The 19,854-nt window shown below is 44.4% G+C and overlaps 1 protein-coding gene across 4 annotated transcripts in view; it reads right to left on the bottom strand.

Moving 5' to 3' along the window:
- reln (reelin) overlaps positions 1 to 19,854 on the bottom strand; it is a 241,463-nt gene that overhangs the window by 133,546 nt on the left and 88,063 nt on the right. For all 4 annotated transcript variants that reach the window (XM_057835942.1, XM_057835943.1, XM_057835944.1 and 1 more), the window contains exon 3: positions 11,297 to 11,435. In XM_057835942.1, the coding sequence (XP_057691925.1) occupies positions 11,297 to 11,435 (139 nt within the window). The remainder of the gene's footprint in view (positions 1 to 11,296; positions 11,436 to 19,854) is intronic.

Here is a 19,854-nt window from a genome sequence, read left to right as displayed (position 1 = left end):
ATGGAATTACGGTAAACACAAAGTTAAATGTTTCACTCACTAAAGATTAAAAGTAAGTTCAAAATTATAATAATAATAACCTGTTAATGGTTCACAGACATTCCCCTTGTACTCTGTTTTCACTATTCGTGATATACTGTATGTTGTTGTCCCTTTGATTGAATTTGTGTTTGAGGAAGGTAACTGAAGGGAACATTTTGAACATTTTTCTCAGAATTCCTCTTGATCGCACCGTGTAATGCAATCAAGTCACCATTAAAAAAAAAGAGAACGTTTGCCTGCACAGAGAAATTAGAGGAAAGAAAAAAGTTTCCAAAGCTGGACAGACAACCTTGTAGCTGCTCAAAGGTAGCAAGAAGCAAGACGTGAATGTCACGGGTGCTCTTCCACTGTAAGTGCTAATAGCTGCGCCAAGCCAACACACACTCATTCACCTCTAGTAGCAAGAGAAGACCATACTACAGAGCTGTTTCCTTGCCATAATGCAAATTCCGGTTTTGGTCATTTATTTCGGTGAAAAAAAAAGCGTTCAGGAGAAAAAAAGAAAAAAAAAAAACAGTTTTAGTCACATTCAGCCGCAAATATTGAGCCACCGAATTGTTGGTGCATCTCTAGTATTTTCCAATTTTGGCTAAATTTAGTAACTGCTCATATTTCACAGTCCTCTTGTTATTCTGTATGGAATATTGCAACATGTGCACCTGCCCGAGCATGCAACCCTTTTGTAAGCAACGTTCGTCCCTGCTCATGAATAATGAAAACAACCCTCATTATTTAGTAATAGCTCTTGTGCCGGTGCAGAGCTTAGGGGAGAAAAACATGCTTAATTATAGTCATATTTCAGAATTGGTTGAGAACTAATTTGAGTTTGGTATCTATGAATAAAAGATGATGCATTTCTAACAGTAGGTTGCAATGTAGGAACAAGCCTCTTAAATATTTACTCAATCCAGGTTCACAAAACATGAAAGCACATAAGTTAGCTGTAGGATCATTTATACAAAAATGAATTAGTTGGAAATATTGTAGAAATATTCCGCTTGAAGGTGAACAGAAAATAATCATTCATTTCCCTATTTACCATTTCTGTGGCTATTAAACGCATTGTTGTCAAAGAAGATGTATTGTCAACTGAACTGCATTTCACTCATCAAGTAATCAGAAGAATCTTAGCTCATCCAACCATATTTGTCCGATTAATATTAATTAGAGTGTAGTGATGAATTAAGAATACGTGCTTCAATACAGCGATAGTTATAGGGATCACATTAGTCGACAAGTGTGTGTGTGTGATTGTTGCAGCGTGACACTCGCGCCTGCCCTGCTGTCACACTCCAGTAGGTCGGGGTGTGTGTGGTAGGTGTGAAGGGTCCTCATTACACACATGTACAGCACACGTGCACGCACAAAACATTTGTTGAACATTTAAATGTAAATTGGGACTTTTGCTGGGGAGGAAAAAAAGCAATTAGTGGCCTAAACGTTTCCTCTTCATCTATAAACGGGGAATTATTCATCTTGTGAAAATAACTGTCATTCTCTCCTTTTTCATTCTCTGCGAGGAAAAAAAATGAAGATGGAATTGTGACGAAATGCGGAATGTGTATAAAAAGGCGAGAGAAAGAAGGTGTTGGGATTTGGTTAGAGGAAACGGAGCATGTTGAGATGGCTTCGTCTCTGAAATATTTCGAGTGCACATAAAAGCTGGGCATTAACAGACACGCACGCACGCACGCACACACTTCGAGGCATATATGAGCTTTAACATGTATGCAGACGGACAGCCTGTCACTCAAAGAGCTCCCAAAAGGGCCTGGAGTGGGTAATTACGAAGCATGTCTTCCATGTTAGATTACATGTTGCTGTCGGCCATAAGCGTCCCCCAGGAGCCACTTTGTCAACCACCCGCTCAACACACACCCAACACACATGAACACACACCAGCCAGGAGCTGTGCCTACTACAGCCAAATTACACTCAAGCCTCACATGTACTTGCAGTAAAAGAAAGAAGAAGAAAACCCATTTAAAAGAATATACATTTGGCGCATCCAAATGAAAATGAACCCTTTTCCCTCAAACACTGAGCAATGCAAATACTCCTTCAGTTTTTGTCCATCTACAGTCCCTGACAAAAGTCTTGTCGCTTATCCATTTTGCAGAAACAGTTGCTAACAACCTGACTTTAAATTATTCAATTGGTTTCAGAAAAAGCTCATATGAAAGCTAAGACCCTCTCAAATGATGTTGAATGTACAAGAATATATTTGTTTCTCTGAAAAAAAGATTTATCATTTAATGAAGACATAAAGATCAAATTTTGGCAAGACAAAAGTTTTGTTGCCTACAGAAAGCAGTGTGAAAATTTAAACAAAAATTGTACTTCAAATACAAAAATATGTTACATAACATAAGCGAATTAAGTAGTGGTGCTGTGAGATCAAAATTTCATATTTTGTATGACTTCCATGGGCTTCAGCAAGGATTCATACAATTTATTGATGAAGTCATCAGGAACATCAAAGAAAGCAGTCTTACATGCCTCCCAGAGTTCATCAAAATTCTTGGATTTCATCTTCCATGCTTCCTCTTTCATCCTACCCCAGACATGCTCAATGATGTTCATGTCTGGTGACGGGGCTAGCCAGTCCTGGAGGATCTTGATCTTTTTTACCTTGAGGAACTTTGAGGTAGGGATTGAAGTATGCGATGGAGCATCATCCTGCTGCAGAATCTGTCCCTTTTTATGGTTAGGAATGTAATAGGCAGATTAGCTTTGTTGATATTTCAGACTATTTATGTTGCCTTCCACCCTGCAGATCTCTCGCACACCCCCATACTGGATGTAACCCAAGACCATGATTTTGGCAATGATGTAACCACCAAACTTCACTGTTTCCTGAGTGAATCTCGGATCCATACGGGCTCCAGTAGGTCTCTTGCAGTATTTGTGGCGACTGTGATGTAATTCAATGGAAGATTCATCTGAAAAATCCACCTTTTGGCACTTTTCCAGCAATCATCCTTTTGACAGGCTGTGGGCCTTGGCAAATGCGACACAGTTTTTAATTGTCTGCACCCTGAGAGATAAATAGTCTGAAATATCAACAAATCTTAACTGCCTCTTACATTCCTAACTATAAAAAGGGACAAATTCTGTGTCAGGATGGTCCTCCATCGCATACTTTAATCTCTACCTCAAAGTTCCTCAAGGCCAAGAAGATCAAGATCCTCCAGGACTGGCCAGCCCAGTCACCAGACATGAACATCATTGCGCATGTCTGGGGTAGAATGAAAGAGGAAGCATGGAAGACGAAATCCAAGAATGTTGATGAACTCTGGGAGGCATGCAAGACTGCTTTCTTTGATGTTCCTGATGACTTCATCAATAAATTGTATGAATCCTTGCCGAAGTCCATGGAAGTCATACAAAATATGAAATTTGGATCTCACAGCACCACTACTTAATTCGCTTATGTTATGTAACATATTTTTGTATTTGAAGTACATTTTTTGTTCAATTTTCACACTACTTTCTGTAGGCGACAAAACTTTTGTCTTGACAAAATTTGATCTTTATGTCTTCATTAAATGATAAATCTTCTTTCAGGGAAACAAATATACATTCAACATCATTTGGGAGGGTCTTAGCTTTCATATGAGCTATTTCTGAAACCAATTGAATGATTAAAAGTCAGGTTATTAGCAATTGTTTCTACAAAATGGATAAGCGACAAGACTTTTGTCAGGGACTATTTACATTTTATTGTTATTTTTTAAGCATGCAACGGCATTGGAATATGACCATTCACAATACCACATTCCAGTTTAAATGGATTGAACGTCCATCATCATTATCAATGGCTGCAAATGAGTTATAAACAATGAACAATAAAAAGAAAAATGAACTAAACAACAAAACCAATTCTCGGTAAAAAAAAAAAAAAAAAAATCTAAACTCGAAATGTGTAAAATCTACCCTCAAATAATGTTTTACTTTTTCTGAGGACAAACTCATATGAGCTAAAATTTGGGAAAATAACACCAGAATTGTGAGAAGTGTCATGACACAAATTTCATCACCATTAAGATGGTCGGACATCCTTGAGAGGAGTTAACGGGCAAAGTGGAGCCAAATTCGACCCCCTTCTTTCTTATGGCACTAAATTAATTGAGAGGGGCTCCTGGAGCTCATGTAAATGTAATGGAGCTCAACAGAGAAGAGCTCTGGGAGCTATTTGACGCATTACTTACTTGTTAACACGGGTCATAGAGAGCTACCGCTGCTCCAAAAAGAGGCTGCAAAAAGCAAGCCAACCTTCCCGTCAAAGTACTAATGGTCAGGGTGGGGTAAAGGTGGGAGTAAAATATTACACACTTGGTTGAAGGTCAAATTACGACAAGTAGGGGAAAGAAATAAGATTCTTCAGTCTTTTTGTTTTGCAGGAATTCAAACACATCCATCCACATTTTTCACAAAATTCAGGAGGAGATGAGCTGTCTTCCATGTGGAATATTTCACTTTGTTGCATCTAAAATGAAGTGTGCTTATTCCCCATTTCCACACTCCATTTCATCTGGCATTCATAGTTCCCAGCAGGTGGGCATGTGACGCCCTGGTGAGACATACACTTGGTGGAGCGTGGATGAGACGACGACGATTTGCTCCAGCATTGATCACAGAACAAAACGGCAATGCAAATACGGTTGGATCTATGTGAGTGTGTCTCAGGTGTATATTGTATTGTATATCAGGTGCAATTTCTGGGGTCATGGATAGATCCTTTAGAAAATTCCCCGAAGTTATAATTAATACTAAATTTCCCCAAAAAATGATGTACAAAACACCATGGAGACATCGGTATTATGTACCACATACACCTGAATTTCTGTTTGAGTTAATCCTGACAGGAGGTCAAGCCCACAATATTACAGAGAGTGGCCAGGAAAGGATTAGAGAATGACTCCAAGTTTACAAAGTCTAAATTGGAAATTTTCATTGTAAAAGCAGCTTTTAATCACACATAAAAATATGATCCTAGGTTGCTTGGACTTGTTCATTTCAGTGGATTTGTCACATGACGCCAGGCCAGGACATTTAATAAAGAAGGGAGCTCATTAACCACTGATTTTATTTTAATATTGTCTGCGTTATTGATTTGAACACATGCGAAATCAATGACAAAGGCGATAAACGGAGAAATTAGGTGTGCGATAGGTCATCTGCCAGTTTGACGCCTGAACTCTGACCCCTTACTGAAATTGGAAGCTGTCTATCATCACTCCTGTCAGGATAGTGGGGGTGGGTCGACAAATAGAATAGATTGCGAAAACTGAAAGGCCAAAGGAATACAGGCATGAATTGATCATTTCATTCTTATTTCATGCATTGTGTGTCATTGACCTATAGGAACAAATAGAGACCCGGTACTAACTGCCTGCAGGCTGCAACTGAAGCATAATAAAACTGGAAAGAAAGGGGGAGACAGCAGAGTGTGCCAGGAGAAACCCTGAACCATTTTCACCTTTGTGGTGTGCACCGAACATTTGATACAATCAAAAGAAGTCGATGGTCACACCAGAGCACAAAGAATAAAATATGGGTCAATGCTATGTTTTAATGGCTTCACGCTTTGATTTCAATGAATGTGTCACAAAAGCATCAGTGGATAGAAAGACTTGTAGTTCCCAAAACATAAATGTTATTAAGACTTAAAATAATTTGATATTGAAAGTCCTCTTGATGTTTTTGTTTTTATACAATTCGTAAAATTAGTTTAAAGGGTATGTAGCGGCAAAGGGCGTGTGAGACATCAATAGAACCGCTATGTGCCAAGATAACAAATATTGATAAAGTTAACAAAAAAATCTATCACATTAATGACCAATTATCGAAAATAGATCGAAAATGACGAACATTTCCGAAAGTGTTCCGGAAACAGCCGAATGGGGCGGGGACGTCACGACAAGTGATTGACAGTCGAGGCGGAGCCAGGTGCCATTGTTTTTTATTGACGAGAGAGTAGCATTCGGGTTTGTTTGACCAAACCATCACTAGAATTGTTCAAAACTGCTGTGCTAAGTGGAGTACAAATAGCTATTTATTGGAATATAGTATCCATGAGTTCCTGAACGCGAAAAAAAAAGCTGGACTACGCAGACAATGGGTAAAGTTCGTCCGTGCAAAGAGGGCTAATTTTCTAGACCCAGCCTTCGGCACGGTTTTCTGTTATTTTCCACCTGAAAGCTTCTCGAACTATGGACAAGTGAAATCGGGTTTTGCTATAAGATTGCTGCTCAAAGGAGATGCGGTGCCGACCATACACGCGCAGCCACCTAAATGTCCCGACATATCAAGAAAGAGGACGATGACTGGCAAAGGATGCTAAGGCTAAGCAAAGGAGGGGAGCAGCCAAGCTCGAAATGGCCAGAGTGAGTACTCTTTTATAATAAAAAAATGTCACGCATTGGATACAGGACTGGACACATGTATAAATTATCGTTCGTAAAATATATAGAACAAATCCTCTGATCCCATTCATATTTATGTCTGTTGGCAAAGCGAAAAGCTATGATAGCGCAATAAATGATAATTATTCTATGCATTCCTTTATTTTGCAGTCACGGTGTATCAGCTTCACAAAAAGAAATGCAAAACAAATCATTGGTGTTTCCCACACGATCTGCTGCCGATGTTTCATCAGTGTCATTGCTCCCCTCAATGACCGTTTCATTACGCTGCATTGGCGTTCGTTTGGGCTCAAATTGGTAACCTAAAACACCGATTAAAGCTTCGTAACTCTCCTCGTCACCATTAGATGAACATTCGTATGTCCTTCTACGTCGGATTCGTCGCTGAAACTAGAAACGAAATTGTCTGCCATCATCGCCACCATTCAGTATTAAATCACTGAGCCTTTTTCTTGTTGAAGAAACACCCCTCACTGTCAATTCTGACTTCTCTTTTATTAACAACGAGGGGTGTTTCTTTATGAGGGAACCTGGAATATGTGCAGGATGAACACAATGCATCAGCATAAACAGCTCAAAACACCCCTAATTTCCCCCTCACTAGAAGGAATTATATTGATGCAGACAGGCGCTGCCCCCCTAGTGGCCGGTGGCACTCTCTTCACTTGTCGTGACGTCTCACACACACAATCTGCCAGATCTCGGGCGCCGGTTGTTTTAGCTTGACAATCGAGCCAAATTTCTCTCATTTTCTTGTGTGTAATTACACGAAGTGGCATGATATGAATACAAAAGGTATGCGTTTATGGATAAATGATGGAATATTAACATTTTCCCAGGGCATGACATACCCTTTAAAGACCAAATGTGAAGTAAGGTTGGCCAACCATGTTTTTGAATAATATCAATGGCTAAACAATTATAAGCATATTTTCGTTATTTTTTTAAACGCAACCCTTCCAGATTCTTTGTTTAACCTATAGCAACGCCCTTGACAACAAAAATGCTTTTCTTCGACAATCTTCGGAAATCCTTGGAAATGACGTCACACCGAGAACTGCGAGGGAAGTCCGCCATACACACAGTATTGTTGCATTGCTTCTCGGTAAGATGCCACGGCGGTGTGTGGCGATGTATTGTTCTCAATCTAAAGAAAAGTTGTATGACTGGTTGAAGGATAGCAGGGCACGTAAATTGACATCTTTTGTTCGCACCAAGCGAATGAATTTCACGCCATCATCGAGTCGTGTTCTCTGCTACAAAGACTTCGAAGATGCCTGCTTCCTCAACCGGTCTGCTTATGATCAAGGATTTGCAAAAAAGTAAGTGTGATTTTTGGATAGATGACTGATGACTTTGTCAAATCAGAGCTGCCAACTGTTGTGGAACAGTGCTTAATTTGGAAGTTACATTTGACTTGTTGAAGTACTGTAGTTTGAGTTCAACTTGTTTGAGTTGTGTATTTATCTGGATATATGTGGACTTCCCTGTTCATCTTCCCCCTCTCCTCCAAGGCCTCGCCTTACCTTACCTCTGTAATTTACAGCCACAAAGAAAATGAGTTCTTCTGGATGTTCACGTCTGTGCACTCCATCATGCACCGCACGGTGATGTGCTGCCACCAACCTTCTCAGGATATCAGCCATAAAACTGCTCTGCTGCCACATTTTAATGCTCGGCTCTGGCCTTTTGAAGGACACTGGATGTCTGTGGCTCTAATTCAAACACTCACGGACGCTGCATGGACACTCAATCAGAGCCCGAGCGCTACAGGCAAGGGCAGGGTATGATCAAGTGTAATTTGTATTACACCCAGAGGACCTTTTTTTTCTTTTTTTTTTCTTTTAGCTTATTCTAACCCCAGTTGGCATTTTTTCAGAGTTTGGGTTCCATTTTCATGTATGCCTCAAACATAGGAAGCAGCGCATCTTGAGTTTTATGCCAGCGCGAACCTCGCTGTGCACTTGTTTGGGAATATGGGGGATCGTGTGCATTTTCTGTTGCTACTGACAAATTAAATTGATGTTAAGTTAAAGTTGTCATATTTTCTGAGAGGCTGCCATATTGGTGGATCAAATATAAAGGCAACACAATTGCTAGTTCAGTACTAGAAATGACAACACGGCCGCCAAGGTCGCATGCTGAATTTCCCCAAGAGTCGCATCAGTGAACACCAGGGACGCGTCATTGTGGAGGACAATTTAATGGTGAAGATGGGCACCGCAGGAATTTGTGTGTGCGTTGGTTGGATTGTGACTGGCTGACATTGATAAGGTCAACAACAGGGGCTTGTGTTGTCACGTAGTACAGCGGACACCATTGTGTTGTTCTATATACTGACACACAGCAAACAATACAGACAAACACAAAAGTACTTGGAAATGCACCATGCTCATAAGCTGACACACACTCAACAGTAAATGTGTTTGCTGGCAGACACAGAAATCCAGTAAATCTGTTTGGCTTTGTGAGCACTGTCTAAATAGCAGCTACACTTCACCAAATTCCCCTGCTGAATCCGTTTTTTTGTCAGTCGGACCATAAAAGTCTCTGTCAGTTAGTTGGCATTCATTAGTTTTTTGTGATTGCTGCTAAAATGCTTCATTCTCTTGAGGTTTTTGTCACACATTGATGTGCAATTAGCTTGTTTTTTTTTTTTTTTTTTTCGAGAGGACAACTACCGTATTGGCCCGAATATAAGACGGCCCTGATTATAAGACGACCCCCTCTTTTTCAAGACTCAAGTTTGAAAAGACTTTTTGAACACCAAATTAATTTTTATACAGAAAATAATTACAGTACATCCAAAACAAATGATTATAACAATATATTTGACAGAAAAAGCATGTTATTTTGCCTTATTCAAATCTTAATATCTGAACATTTAAATATGTAAACTAAAGTGCAATCACATTCGTAAATGAATGGCTTCTGGTTTTTTAAATGTAAATAAACCAATCTCTTGTGATAAAATAACAAAATTGCAATAACTGCATTAACCTTCAAAGTGAAGTCTAACTGTAACTATAGTCCTAAAACAAATCTGAATGAGGAAAAACATTGCAATAAATAATGCAAACTGGTTAAACTTGAGAGTAGCTGAGATCTGTCATGACAGAACATCGCTTCAATGATATCTGGCGCCATCTAGCGTCGTGAATGGGTATAACGTCTGGACCGCGAATATAAGACGACCCCCACTTTTTCAGTCTTATTCCAATGCAAAAAACACTGTCTAATATTCGGCCCAATACGGTACTTCAGAAAAAGGAAACAAACTATTCTATTTTTAGCTATTCTGACATTAACACACAGATGATGTCCATCAAGTGTTTACATTTTGATCTGTACTTGAATTTCTCCCTTCTTTTAAAGCACATATTTGCTACTTCGCACTGAGTACTTAGCTGGTCTTATTTTTTCAGTCCACGTTTCTCCGGCACATGCTTTTGACTGCAAAACTAACTAATAAAAGGCATGTGGCTTTAATTAGCAACAAGCCTGCTAAAGGTAATTCATGAGAGGTTTTAGTAGGGTGACCAAACATCCTCTTTTGCCCGGACATGTCCACGTTTCCTGTCCGTGGTGTCCTGCCGGGTTTTATAAATTCATTTAAATGTCCGTTTTTCACGAACCAATTAGCGTGTTTTTTTTACGATCAATAATCAAGTGCTCATGTATCCAAAAGAGTAATTAAGTCGAAAATACCTTTATTTTACTTTGGATGAAAATTTGTGCATGCGTGCACAGTCACAGAGTGGCTTTATCATGGCATTAACTGTCAATTCTCATTCACAAACAAACTTTCGTCATGACAGGAGCTCACTGGCTACAGGTACGCTTGCTAAACTTACTTTTTGGCAACTGTGGACTTCTGTTAGAGCTTTGTACTGGCGTGATCTGTAAAATCTCGTTTGCTGATGATTGTAAACTTTTATAGCAATGTTTGATTTTGCCTGGGCACCTGTGCTCGCTAATAGGGTAGCTATCAGTGAACTAAGCCGCACTAGGCATTATGGGAAATGTTGTTTTGAACTGCTGCGTTTGGTACATGCTGGTTGAATAGTTTGTCCGTTTATTTCAGTTATTGTTTGCGTGCAATCTAGAACATTGAATGAGAATAACAATCTAGTGGGAATAACAATTTGTCAAAGACAATTGTCGAGATAGTACTTTCTAAAAATGCTCAGTTGGCATATAAACTACTGTGTGTGTGTATTGACTTGATTGAATAGACTACATTTCCATGGGTCTGGTTATTATTTTTTATCATTGTTGAATTTTTTGGTGTGTGTGTGTTTTTATTGTTTGATTATTTTTTAGGAAGAATAAAGCCTGTTGAATAACCTCTGAGAATTTGAATTGTTCTTTGGTTATATACATATATATATATATATATTCTATCCAGACGGAGGAAGCACACTTTAAATATATTAAAGTTCTATAGGCACCTTTGAGTGAACTCCGAGTAAAATTCAAGTATCTTGAGGCCAGGCCGAGTGTCCTCTTTTTTGGAAATCAAAATATGGTCACTCTAGGTTTTAGTAAATGGTTGTCAGAAAGAGTACACACTGTTTCGTTTTTAGCTCATTGCCCTCCAGGTGACTGAATAGCATACTTAGCATCCAGTCTTTGCTCCATTTGAGCTCATAAAGTATTCTCGCAGCCAGTGGGTCAAAACAAGGCCACACGAAAGTGATGAATAACACTGTCTTCCTGTCTGATGAGTGTATGGATGTCTTCACAAACCTGGCCATTCATTTGACACATTACTCTCCCCTGTTGAAAAAAAAAAAAACAGACAGTCTTACAGAAAAGTGACTTACAGGAAGTTGACGCAGCCAGTGCCAGGAGGTGGTGCGATCCAGACAAAACTAAAACTGGTGGACGGCTGGTGGCTCACATGGGAGGCGACCACGCTGCAAACAAACTGGGTGCCACTGAACTGACGATCTGGCAATACACCTGGAAGAAATAGACAACACACAATACATTACGACTGTGTGATATAACTGCTCTGAAAGCAAAATCTCTGCTTTGTTGCTCATTATCAGTCTGCTATTTACCTTTTTTTTTTTTTTTTTTAACTTTTATGACGCTGTAGCTGATCGTTACCAGAAGAGTAGTCAGCATCGTGTAGGTAAACCTTTATCTGTCGATGTGTGGTATGAGACAAGCAATAATCTGATACTAAGAAGGGAAAGTGTTCATTTGTCCTTAGTCGATGATTGACATTTATTTACGTGTTTGGTATAAAAAAATTTGATTTTTTTTTTCAGTCAACCCTGCAGATAATAAATATATATAATATATATATATATATAAATATTTTCTGCTGCACCTTTCATTGTCCTTTCCACAGCCATTGTGTCACAGCAATCTCCCCCTCCCCACCACCTGACATAACAATGCTCTTATTCATGAGGGCCTATGTTTGCCTCAGAGAAACTACATCATGTACATAATCTTCATATCACAGAGGGCATAGGCGTGACACTGGCTGATTCATCAATGCAGACATTCAGAGTGCTTTAATATTTCACTGAAACTAAATGGCTTTCTAGTACAAGCATAGAGGCATCTGGGCCATGAAGTAAATACACTGCTGGAGTAAATAATTTAGACACAAAGATAATTGTGTGATAATCCTGTAAATTCGACACTAAATCATCATTTGTAGGCCAGTGCGCCCAAACGTCAAACAGCACACCTAAAAAGAATGTTACAATCGTGAAGATGTGCCGTGAGCTGTAAGATCTGCACACGAAACGCGGCCCTTCCGTTGTAACGCTCAGTCATAACTCAAAACACTGAGAACATAATCATTGTCAAAAAAGATTTATATCTTTGGAGCTGTAATATTCCCCCCGAACTACCGTCCAAATCAATATGCAAAATTGTATGTTCGACCCACCACAGATGACTTCATGGAAAATCATTCCGGCCGTTGCTGCCTGTAAAAATGTTGACCCTCCAGTTAATGTATGTAAATAACGCAACCTTGACAACACTATGAATATTGTAGATCAACTCATCCAACTGTGTGTATGTAAATATTCAGACTAGGGATGCCCGCGCTAAGATCACGAGATCGGAAATTGGGCCGATCGCGTCATTTTTCAGAGGATCAGAAAATAATAAGATTTTTAATTAAAAAAAATATTTACATGGGCTAAAAAGTAATACAATAATCCAGAAATTTAATGGCATTGCCGATAAAAACAAAAATATCTACGTTTTATACTCCGCAACACTCCCGGAAAAAGCCGAAGAGGAAGTACTGTATCCAGTACAGTACGGAAACGTGTGGAACTTTTGTTCAAATAAAAAATTTTTTTTTAAATCAATCAGGAGTTTTAAAAATATGCAATCGGGACATCCCTAATTCAGACGTTTGCCAACTTTCCTGTGTTACAAAAGAACCAACTTTCAAGTTGAACATGCAGGTTGTACCAGGCTTATAGAGCCGAAACACTAAGAATGGGAACATTTTAATAATATATTTATATGGAATTAGGGTACAACTACAGCAGGTTTTACAGGACAGAACCAACCTTACTCCAAGCCAGGTATGTGATTGATTGCATTTTAAATTTGCCTTAGCACCAATTAACTTCCAAAACAATAAATGTTTCTGCTAGCAAACATGCAAAACACTCCGGAGTCCTGTGCCAATATAGTGTTTCTCATGGACAAACTGTAAAGAAACTTACTTGACTTCTGTAAAGGAACTGTGGGGCCGTTTACATGGTGACGCTCCAAGAATACGACACACTTTATGTTTGCATTTGCATTTACATGGTTGCATCTTGTTTCTGTCTTCATTCGAATGATGTCACAATTACGCTTGAAATCCATTTAGCAATCATGCCAAGCTCTACTGTAGGGGGCAGTGCAGTTTTATAAGGCCAATGACGCACTTCCTTGACAACAGCCTCCTTAGACCGGAAGACAACATATCCTCCCACCCGAATCAATGGCGTCCACGCGTTTTTTTCTTTTGCTTCAAAAGACACAAAAATGTGAACATTAAATATATTTGAATGTTTAGTAGCAGCAACTGCGCATGCCCAAAATGATATGTGCGAATGCCCAAAATGATATGTGCGAGTGCTGATATCATCGAAGCGAGAGCGTTCTATTTATAAGGTAGCAGAGCAAGCACAACAATCGAAACAGAATCAAAAAGAAGAATCAAGAGTTTGCGTCTTCACCTTCCGTTTTCGCCGTGACCAAGGCGAGGCCATTCCGCAACACAATCGCTACGCTTAGGTGTCGCAGCGTCACCATTTAAACGGCCCCTAAGTGTCAGCGCCCCTGCTCCTACTCTCTGCATGTGTGGGGATGTGTGTGCCTTGGTTGCAGTATTGAACAGGTGGGTGAGCCTGGGACCAGGTGCAGGTGATTGTCATCAATAGCTTACTTAAACCGGTCTTTGGCCTCACATCATCGCCAGATCTACAACTCTATAACTCTCCATGAGTTTGTGACTCTAGCTTTCGCTTTGATCCAGAATCCTGTATTGGTTCTATTCAGTTCTGTTAGGGCCTCTGCCCCTCCTTCCTAATTACAGGTCAGACGGGTGGAGTGGCCGCAGCTGTGAGCAGTTACAATCAGCCAGCTTTAAAAGCCCAGCGGACGCACCACCACGTCGCCAGATCAACTTGTCTTTCTTCTCAGACCTGATCAGCGCGCCCCTCGTCGGATACCTCAGCTTATCTTCTGACCCGCTCAAGCCGACAGCCGCCGACATCTCACGTTGGCTTCAACTTGCAACAACTCCTCCTTCCGTCTGAGTAATCATCGTGTGTTCAATAAACTTGTCATCTCCCCACTCACGTTCCCTGTTGTCTGCGTTGGGATCCCCCACCACTTCCGCGATCCTTAACAAGTTCATTCTGCCTTTGTTTATAGATCCCGTATTGCTCGCCTGCCTGAACAGCTCATCCGCTCGCTCACCAGATCCTTTAGACACAGACTGCCTTCAATTCCAGCAATAAACATTTTAAAGCTGAAACGAATACTCGAGCAACTCGAGTAACTCGAGTTTAAAAACTGATCCGAGTAATTGTATTCACCTCGAGTAATCGTTTATTTTGACAGCTCTAAGCATCCCGTTTTGCTTGGACTACTTTTAATGCGGGACAACGCGCTGATGTCACGTGCATAGAGGAAGAAGCAAAAAAAAAAAAAAACTTACTGCAGCCGACAGCCGCTACAAACGACGCCGACATTGCTAAATACTAGCCCGCACGATGCTACGGTGGTAGAGGGTAGCGTCTGATGCGTCACATAGAGATCACATGTATGTTGAATTCGATGCGAAATGACAGAGTCAGCGGCGTTAGTAAACAACCGCCATCTTAAAGCAGTAGAGCGCTAAGAGCTGATAAAGAACGTTAAGCGCTAATAAATAAGCGCTAATAAATAAGATTAACGTTACTGTCACTAGCTCATGTAACGTTAGCCCTGCGGAGGGCTAGGTTTCTATTAATTATGGCCACTGTTGATACGTGGCTAACGTGTCTTACAAACAGGCTTTACCATAACATAGCTGTGGCATGTAACCACAGCCACAGGGTAATGTTACGACGGCGTGACGTCACGGCCGTAAAGTGTGTTTTTGCGGGAAGAGTGCTGTGTGAGGAAGACGGCGACTTACAATAAACAGCAGTGAGCACACAGTCAGTTTCCGAGCGTTTTATTGAACATAACATTGGCGACGAAGATGGAGCTTCCGCTCTCTCCTCTTCCTCCGTTCCTCGCCCTGCCTGGCGAGCCGCCAATCCCGTGGCCCCGCTGGTTGGAGTCCTTCGAGATTTTTATTGAAGCCATCGGGCTAGCCGGCGCTAGCGATGCGCGGAGGCGGGCAATGCTTATCCATAGCCTGGGCGGCGAGGGCCAACGCATCTTTCGGACCCTCGGACCGGCCACGACATTTACGGACTGTATTGCGCTGCTCTCCGGCCACTTCGCTGCTCCACAGAGCGTCATGGTGCGGCGGATTATTTTCCGGCAGCGTCGCCAGCGGCCCGGTGAGTCGGTCCACCATTACGTCGCCGACCTCCGGGGCCTGGCCAGCGTCTGCAGGTTCGGAGATTTGGAGGACGAGATGATTAGAGACCAGCTAGCCGAACACACGACGGACCTTAAACTGCGGGAGAAGCTGTTTTTATCGCCAGACGACACGTCGCTGTCTAGAGCCGTGGAAATGGCCTTCCAACTTGAGTCAGCGGCCCTGCTAGCGTCCCAGCTAGCCGCCTCGGGCCCGGCTCCAGCCCTTCCCCACCTCGCCCCACATCTTTCTCCTTCTCATACGGTTGCTCTCGCGGCCCCACTCCCCGACACCGCCGCCCCTCTCGACGAGCTGGAGGTTAATGTCGCGGGACGTCGGGGCGCCACGACAGGACAACATTGTGGAAACTGCGGCTCCTCGTCACACCGCACACGTGCGCCCACGTGCCCGGCACTTGGTCAAAGATGCCAACGTTGTGGTAAGATGAACCACTTTTCTAGAGTCTGCCGCTCTGCTCCTGCACCTGCGAACCCCGGGCCCCGTCCACCCAACGCATCTGGCTCCACCACAATCCACTCGGTGGGCGCCATCACCAGGCCGTTCAAGTGGTGCACAGTCGAGCTGGACGGCGTGTGCCTGTCGCTGCTGCTGGACACCGCAGCCTCCAAGTCGCTCCTAAATGAGTCCACAGTCCGGCGACTCTTCCCTCGAATGGCTGTTAAACCAGGTACAGAGGACCTATTTGGTTATGGACACACCAAGATCGACATGGTTGGCACTGCAACTTTTTCGGTGCGCTATGGCGCTCGGACCCTCCCGGCTTTCACCTTCCAGGTGTCCCGCAAGGGCGCCAACCTCCTCGGTTTCGACCTGTTCTGTGCTCTAGGCTTCTCCATTACAGACAACCTGGGTGCCACCATTCTAACCGTCGCCACACCCTGGTTGCACCGCTGGCCATCGCTGTTCACTGGGCTGGGCTGCCTCACTGCCTTCAACCACCAGCCACTCCTGAACCCAGAGGTGACCCCAGTCATCCAGCCTCTCCGCCGTCTGCCCCTCGCTCTACGTGATGATGTTTCAGCCGAGCTGCAGAAACTTCTGGACGCTGGCGTCATTGAACGGGTGGACGCTTCACCATGGATCTCCAACCTGGTGGTGGCACGGAAGAAGACGGGTGGCTTGCGCCCCTGCATCGACCTCAGGCAGGTGAACAAAGCCGTAATCCCTGATAAATATCCTCTGCCCACTTCAGAAGAGCTCTCCGCCAAGTTTCACGGCTCCTCAGTCTTCTCCAAGCTTGACCTCCGCCAGGGTTACCTGCAGGTTCCGCTGCATCCAGAAAGCCGCAACCTCACCGCTTTTGTGTCGCACATGGGCGTTTTCAGGTACACCCGCATGCCTTTTGGTCTTAGCTCCGCCCCCAGCTGCTTCCAAAAAATCATGACCACCATCTTTGCCGGCATACCTGGCGTTGTCGTGTACCTGGATGACATAGTGGTGCACGGTGCGACAGCAGCTTCACACGACGACCGCCTCTCCAGGGTGCTTGAGGTGCTCACCCGCCACAACCTCACGTTGAACGGGGAGAAATGCATCTTCTCCGCGCCTGTCATCGAGTTTGTGGGGTTTCGCCTGACCGCCGACGGCCTCAGCCCACTCCACTCAAACGTGGAAGCCATCCTGAGTCTGCCTGAGCCCTCCTGCCCTGCACAGTTGTCCTCATTCCTGGGCATGACTGCGTTCTACCTGCGTTTCCTTCCACACTACTCTGAGACCACGGCACCGCTACGCGCCCTCCTCAAGCAGGATGCTCCCTGGTCCTGGACACCCACGTGCTCCGCAGCAGTCCGCCTGCTGAAGACGCAGCTCACCTCCCCTCCAGTACTCGCGCACTTCGACCTCCGGAGCCCTACGCTGGTGACCTGTGACGCGTCCAACACGGCGATAGGGGCAGTCCTGTCCCAGCTGCACGGGGGGACCGAACGTCCCGTGGCGTTTGCCTCACGATCCCTGACTCCCACGGAGCAGAGGTATTCTGTAGGGGAGAGGGAAGCGCTAGCCTGCGTCTGGGCGTGCGAGCGGTGGCACATGTACCTTTACGGGCGGCACTTCACACTCCGGACCGACCATCAAGCACTCACAGCCCTCCTGGCCACGACAGGGTCGGGACACAAACCGCTGCGCCTGTACCGGTGGTCGGAGAGACTACAAGCCTACAACTTCACGACGGTGTTCACGCCCGGTAGAGATAATGTTGTGGCTGATCTGCTCTCCAGGGCCACGCCCAGCTCACCGCCTGACATCGCCCCGGACGGCTCGGAGTCAGAGCTAATCCTCATGCTGCACGAGCCCCTCCAAATAACTGTCTCCCTGCAGGAGCTCCAGGCGGCCTCCGCACAGGACCCTGTGCTCGTACAGCTCCGCACATTTATCCGAGAGGGCTGGCCTGCAAAGGTGCCAGAGGAGCTGGCGCCCTTCCACCGGGTCAGAGACGACCTTTCCTGCTGGAACGATGACTGCGTCGCCCGGGGGCTGTGCACGGTGATCCCCAGCTCCCTACGACAACGCATCCTGAACATGGCACACGACGGTCACCTGGGCATCGTGAGGGTGAAGCAGCGCTGCAGGAGCCTGGTTTGGTGGCCAGGCATAGATAGAGATATTGAAACGATGGTGAAGGACTGCACCGCCTGCCTTATCAGCGGTAAGACGGGCCCGCCCCCTACGCCGCCTTTGCAGCCCCTCCAATGGCCTGCGACGCCGTGGTCCCACATCCAGGTGGACATCTGTGGGGAGTTCCATGGCACTCCTCATCACCAGCGGTTCCTGTTGGTGGCCTACGACCTCCACTCCAAGTGGCCGGAGGTCCTCCCGGTGAGTTCTGTAACCACACAGCAAATCACTGACTTTCTTTCCTCCCTGTTTGCACGCTGGGGTGTTCCTGACGCCGTTACCACCGACAACGGGCCCCAGTTCATCTCAGCTGACTTCGCTGCCTTCACGGGGGAGAAAGGAATTAAACACATCAGGACGGCCCTGTACCACCCGCAGGCCAATGGTGGGGTAGAGAGGTTTAACCAGACCCTCAAGAACGGCCTGCGAGCGCATCTGGCCGAAGGTCTCCCATTCAGCACGGCACTGCAGAACACAGTACTGCACTACAGAGCTACGCCACATGCCACCACAGGTAGCTCCCCAGCCTTCCTGATGCTAGGACGGGAACTCCAACTTCCCATGGATCGACTGCGTCCTCCCAAGAGAGATTCTCCAGGCCCTCCAGCAGCAGGAACCTCTGTCGGCGACAAGGTGGCAGAGAATCAACGCCGTATGAAGCACCGCTACGACATGGCACGTCGGGTGAGAGGACACACACTGAAGGTGTCGGACTGGGTCCGTATCCGCCGGCCCCATCGGTCCCACAAGCTACTGTCTTTCTGGTCCTCACCCCAACAGATATTAGCACAGTTGGGCCCAGCTACGTTCCGCCTGGCTGACGGCTCCCGTTGGCATGCCAGCCGCCTTAGGCGCGTCAACCCGCCATCAGCACAAGAACTGGCCGCCGCGGCTGATCCTCGCCACACTGCGGGGGACTGGGATTTCCCTCCAGTAGCGCCGGGAATTCCACCCGAACCCGAGGCGCCGGGTGACGCCCTCGGACCGAGGCCCCGCCCTATTCGGGCTCGGCGTAAGCCCCCGTATCTCAGAGACTATGTCCTTCACTCACGTTTAGGTTAGCGCATAGCCTGTTATGTGGCAGAATAAACCACTTGGCTATGCGGGTAAACAGGTAGTCTACCCTGTTTACCCAGATAGGTTGGCCACGTTCCGGCCTTAATGTCGTGTTCTGTTAATATGTTTGAATGTTTTTGCACTTTGAAAAAAGGGGGGGGTGAATGTGGCATGTAACCACAGCCACAGGGTAATGTTACGACGGCGTGACGTCACGGCCGTAAAGTGTGTTTTTGCGGGAAGAGTGCTGTGTGAGGAAGACGGCGACTTACAATAAACAGCAGTGAGCACACAGTCAGTTTCCGAGCGTTTTATTGAACATAACAATAGCGTTGTGGAGTGATGAGGGTGTAAAATAAAAACTTAATAATGCTAACTATCAGTTTTAGCTCAGTAGTCATTGCTGGATAAAACACCAAGTAGCACTGGTCCCGAATGTGCTCCAATACAGCCTGTATCATACATTTATTTTGAACACTGCAAAAACTCAAAATCCTATCAGGACTTACAGTTTAGACTAACTTAAAACTTAACTAGAACTTAAAAATGGCTTGACACAAATAGAAATTCAATTGAAACACGAGGGGAAAAATCCTAACTTCTAAGTGAAGTGATGATCAAGTGTAAGGGCATTATTAG

The sequence above is a fragment of the Corythoichthys intestinalis genome, chromosome 5 (assembly GCF_030265065.1).
Source record: "Corythoichthys intestinalis isolate RoL2023-P3 chromosome 5, ASM3026506v1, whole genome shotgun sequence".
Lineage (NCBI taxonomy): Eukaryota > Metazoa > Chordata > Actinopteri > Syngnathiformes > Syngnathidae > Corythoichthys > Corythoichthys intestinalis.
This window is presented reverse-complemented; position numbering and strand designations above follow the sequence as displayed.